General features: G+C 59.6%; 2 protein-coding genes across 2 annotated transcripts; both read right to left on the bottom strand.

The window, feature by feature from the left end:
- Positions 1–3,055: 3,055 nt before the first annotated feature.
- On the bottom strand, positions 3,056–4,102 carry LOC126873441 (uncharacterized). The gene has a single exon (XM_050634281.1). The coding sequence runs from the start codon at positions 4,100–4,102 to the stop codon at positions 3,056–3,058; it is 1,047 nt and encodes a 348-aa protein (XP_050490238.1).
- Positions 4,103–4,104: 2 nt separating this feature from the next.
- Positions 4,105–4,488, bottom strand: LOC126873440 (uncharacterized). The gene has a single exon (XM_050634280.1). It carries the CDS (start codon positions 4,486–4,488, stop codon positions 4,105–4,107), a length of 384 nt encoding a protein of 127 aa, XP_050490237.1.
- Positions 4,489–4,770: the final 282 nt, after the last annotated feature.

The following is a 4,770-nucleotide window of genomic DNA, read 5'->3' as shown; positions in this document are numbered from 1 at the left end:
TCTTAAACTAATATCCCCCGTTTACAAGTGCTGAGCGGTAATTAACTGTTGTAACTCCTACATTGTTTGTATTTGACAGCTGACGGTCAGAGGTTACGAAGGTCAAACATACAGCTATGTTATTCCAAAGAGGCAAACCGAATAGAAGAACAATATGCGTATAAGTTGTTTGTAATCCGGTTTACAAATCATCGTCTTAAACTTTTGTCCGTTACTGCACATATAAGAAACGAAATTCTAAATCTACAACTGCTACTAATATGTCGTAGAATGGTCACAAGCAGGGTTGTGAGCGTTCGGTGGATCATCGTTGCGGTGTCGCGCGGATACGGTCTGCTCGCACGCGAATGAACACTCCCGACGCGACAATCAACAGTAGCGGTGTATAACTTGTAGTGCTAATGACGCTGGTCTTAGGTCCGGTAACGAATTCGCGGTCAACGGGATGAGAGATAGACTTGCCCTAGCTCAAACGTGTACTACTCGCGGATCAAGCGGTGCCAGTCCCTTCGTCGATGAGGTCTCCAGAAGGAATGAATCTTCGTCCTAACGTCGCCACCGAGACAACCTCTGGTGGGGTGTCTAGGTACGCCAGCTCCTCCGATCGGCGTCGCTGTCGATTGGTCGATTTGGGACAAAAGCTGCCTTTTTTTTTTTTTTTTTTTTTGTACGTGGAGAAATCCTCATGGACACTCCGCTGCTGCAATAATCGCGTAACAGCAGAGTAGTGTCGGACTCCTACCGACTAAAACTCCACGATGACCATCTTATGCGCGTGACAGGGGAGCTCCAGGAACCTCTTATGAATTAACTTCAGTTGCATCCCCTTCTCGCGTTCTCTTGTTCGAGCCGGCTATTGAGTGGGCGTTAGGGGGAGGTCGTTGCCCCTAGTGCTGTCACTTCTTCTGGTCGTAGTCCGTTGGGGTGGTGGCGGGGCGGCTCTGGGTCGTCTGACTGCCATCCTTCTCCATCTTCTTATCCTGCAGGGGTGAGAGTTTTTCTTTCTCCCCCTTTCCGCTCGCTCCTTCGCGAGCATAACTCGCTCGCAGAAGAGGCGGACGGCCTCGTATTCCTGTGACCCTCTCAACATCGCTTCCACAATCGCTGAGGGGGTCAACGTTTCTCCTATGGCGTGCCGCAGGGTGTAGCGGGGCAGCTCCCACGCCGGACAGAGCTCCAGGGTGTGCTGCGCTGTGTCCCTGCCCTCTCCGCAGTGGTGGCAGATGTCTGTCGTCTCTCGCCTTATTCTCTTCAGGAACTCGCCGAACACGCCGTGTCCGGTGAGTACTTGTGTCATCCTGAATGTGAGTGGGAAGCCGTGGCGGCTCCTCCATGCCTCCCAGTTTGGTAGGACCGCATCCGCGCCTCGGTGTTCGCTTCTCCCGATGATCAGTTGGGATCGCCACAGGTTCCATGTGTCCTCCTCGGCGGTTCCTGTGTCGTTTGGAGCCGCCTGCTCGGTGGGGTCTTCTCCCGGATGCCATTCTCTCCGGCGGGTGTATCTCTTCTTGGGCGCCAGTGCCCGCAGCTCCCACGGGGGGGGGGGGGGCGCGGCTAGGGTGGACGCCGACGCGTGAGACACCGTCCGGTATCCCCTAATGATTCTGATGGCGGTCACTCTGTGCAGCCTTCTCAGGAGCAGAATGCTGTGACGGCTTGCCATCAGGTCGTCCGCCCATACTGGGGCCCCGTACATCACTCGTGACCGAACGACGCCCTCGTAAAGTCGGCGCACCGCGTCTCCGGCCCCGCCGATGTTCGGTAGTAGGCCGCACAGGGCATTGGCAGCCGCTGACACCTTCGGGATCAGTGAGTCGAAGTGCGGCTCGAACGTCCACTGGCTGTCGATGGTGAGTCCCAGATACTTCAACTGTGATCCCACCCGGACGGTTTCACCTGCCATGTTTATGCATGGCCGGGCGGTGGTGTCCCGCGCCTCTTCCTGTCAAAGAACCAGGTTCCGACTTCGCAGGGGAGACTCTCAGGCCCAGTTCGTTCACTGCACGGGTCGCACAGGCCGTTGCGATTTCGCCAATGCGCAGCGTCTCGTGCCAGCCACGACCCTCGACCAGGATTAGGGTGTCGTCCGCATAGCATATCATGGCCGCGCCTGGGGGTAGCGGGCATCGCAGTACCTCGTCGTACGCAACGTTCCATAGTATGGGGCCCAGCACCGAGCCCTGCGGGACGCCACGCTCGACGGATCGCTTTTCCTCTCCTTCCTTACTTGTGTAACACACCCACCTGTCGTCGAGGTAGGCTCGGATCAATCGGACGAGGTAGCTGGGAACCTCGAAGTGCTCCAGGGCCGTCACCATCCTGTCCCATGGCATGGTGTTGAACGCGTTGGCGATGTCCAGGGAAACCGCCAGCGCCACGCCTTTCCGGGAGACCATGTCCTCCGCAATCGCTCGTACGAGTCTGACCGCGTCAATCGTCGAGCGCCCCTTCCGGAAGCCGTACTGGCTTTCGTGTAAACCTGGCACTTGGCCCGCTATGTGTCGTTCCAAGCGGGCGGCGACTAACCTCTCGAGTAGTTTGCCGACCTCGTCCAGTAGGCATATCGGCCGGTACGCTGACGGCGAGGTCGTCGGTCGGCCCTCTTTATGGAGCAGGACCAGTCTCGCCGTCCGCCACGCCCAAGGTAGACTCCCTCCCTCAGGCATCTTGTGAAGAGGTGCCGGAGTCTGGGGGCCGTGACCCCCATCACTTCCCCCCAGATCCGGCCAGGGATTCCGTCCGGGCGCGGTGCCACGTTGCGGGAGGTCATTCTTCTGGTTGCCTCCCATATCTCCTCCTCCGTGACTTCCCAGTCGTCCCTCCATCCCCGCGGTCGTGTCGTTTCCCGTGGCCGTTCCGCCGCTCTGTTTTCTTGTGGGGGAAAGAGCGTTCCGGTGATCCGCGTCAGCAGTGCAGGTTCCATTTCCGCCGTTGTCAGGGGGCCCTTCGCGCGTAGTTTCTGTGTCACCGTCCTGTATGGCCTCCCCCATGGGTCCGACTCGACTGTTTCGACCAGTTCGGACCAGGCACGGTCCTTCGCTTTTTTAATTTCCTTTTATAGCGAGCGCCATAGCGCGCGGTACGCCCGGTAGCGCAAGGAGACTTCTTCTTCGTCGCGTCGTCGCCAGCGGCGAGCCCTTAGGTACTGTCTTCGGGCCCGGACACATCTCGTCCTCAGTTCCGTGAAGTCGGGGTTCCACCAGTAAACTGCTCTGCTTCGCACCGTGCCCGGTATGGCTCGTGGCATGGATGCGTCGCAGATTGCTGTCATGGCTTGGCGGAGGTTCTCGGCCTCCTCTTCCACGTCTGCTTCGGTCGTCGTTGTCGAGGCCTCCCAGCTCCAAGCTGTTGCTATAGCAGCCGCCCGGAGTAGATCTTCATTCCTCTCCTTTATTTTCCATCTGGGTGGTGGGCGTGCGTGCCTCCCCCTCGGCGGGCCGCGCCCGTCGTTTGTCGTCGGCATTCCAGGTCCAGGTGCGTCCACCTCCATGAATATGTAGAGGTGGTCCGACAGCGTCTCGACCCCTTCGGCCACCCTCCAGCCTGAGATCCGCCTGAATGCCTCGGGGGAGGCCCATGTTATGTCAACAATGGAGCTCCCTCTGCACGTCACGCAGGTACTGGTCGAGCCCCTGTTCACTAACAGAAGACCAAGTCCCGCGGCCCAGTTTGATAGCGTGCGGCCGCGCGCGTTGGTCCTGGCGTTCCCCCATTCCGTGGAGTGCGCGTTGAAGTCTCCCAGGACGAGCACTTGTCGGGGGAGTCGTCGCCTGACGCAGTCGCCAACTTCGTCTAGGAATTCTTCGAACGCTGCCCGTCCGCTGTTGGGTGACACGTACACCCCCACCACCATCATCTCTGCCCACTCGACCGCGGCGTACCCGTTGCCGCGTTCCAGCAGGGCTCCGTGGGCGAACGCCCCGGGCGTTGATGTCCAGGTGAAGGCAACCATTCCGTCCGTGTCTCCGACCCACTCCGGGCCATCCAGAACTCTGTATGGTTCCGCCACCACCGCTAGGGCGACCGTGCTCTCCCGGATGGTTTGATGGAGCAGGTCTTGTGCTCGCCTTGACCTTCCCAGGTTAGTCTGGAGGATGCGCATTCTCAGTTCCTTGGTGTCCTTTCCTTGTGCGTGGCTTCCTCCGTGCCTACCTCCTTGTTCGCGGGCTTAGGGTCTCTTTGCGACGGGGAGCCTTTCTCGCTGCCTCTTGCAGCCGTGGATCCGCGGGCGGCTCCTTTCGTTCCTTTCTTCGAGGGGGCGCAGGCTGGTCCCCCCATCCTGTGCACCGACGGTGCTCCAAGCGCCTCGCAGAACAGGCATTTCGGGCTCGCAGTAGTGCATGCTCTCGCCTCGTGCCCTGGTTCGCCGCATCTGAAGCACAGGTGTCCCTTGTCCTCCTTGGCGGTGCAGGTCTTCCCCGTGTGTCCTATCCCAAGGCACCTGTAGCACTGTAACGGTCTCCGTTCGATGGCTTCGACCTTCGCCATCGACCAGCCTATGGCGACCTTTCCAGCCTGGGCCAGTTTCCTCACTGCACTGGCAGGGCCTCGTATCCATACGGCGCCAAGTCCGTTGTCCTCCGGATGTCCTCCGGCTTGCAGCCGCTCTCCCTCGCCAGGGTGTTCTGGATTTCCGCCTTGGTGGCCGCTATGTCTATCAGGGACACCCTTGCCTCCGCGGCTCGGAAGGGGGTCGCCACTCGGACCTCGTTTGGGTCCAGAGCCCGCGTCAGCTGTGCTGCGAGCGCTGCGGCCTTCTCCCTTCCCTGG

This window comes from Bombus huntii, chromosome 14 (genome assembly GCF_024542735.1).
Source record: "Bombus huntii isolate Logan2020A chromosome 14, iyBomHunt1.1, whole genome shotgun sequence".
NCBI classification, from domain to species: Eukaryota; Metazoa; Arthropoda; class Insecta; order Hymenoptera; family Apidae; genus Bombus; species Bombus huntii.
Note: the sequence above shows the minus strand (reverse complement) of the source record. Positions and strands in the feature narration are given on the sequence as shown.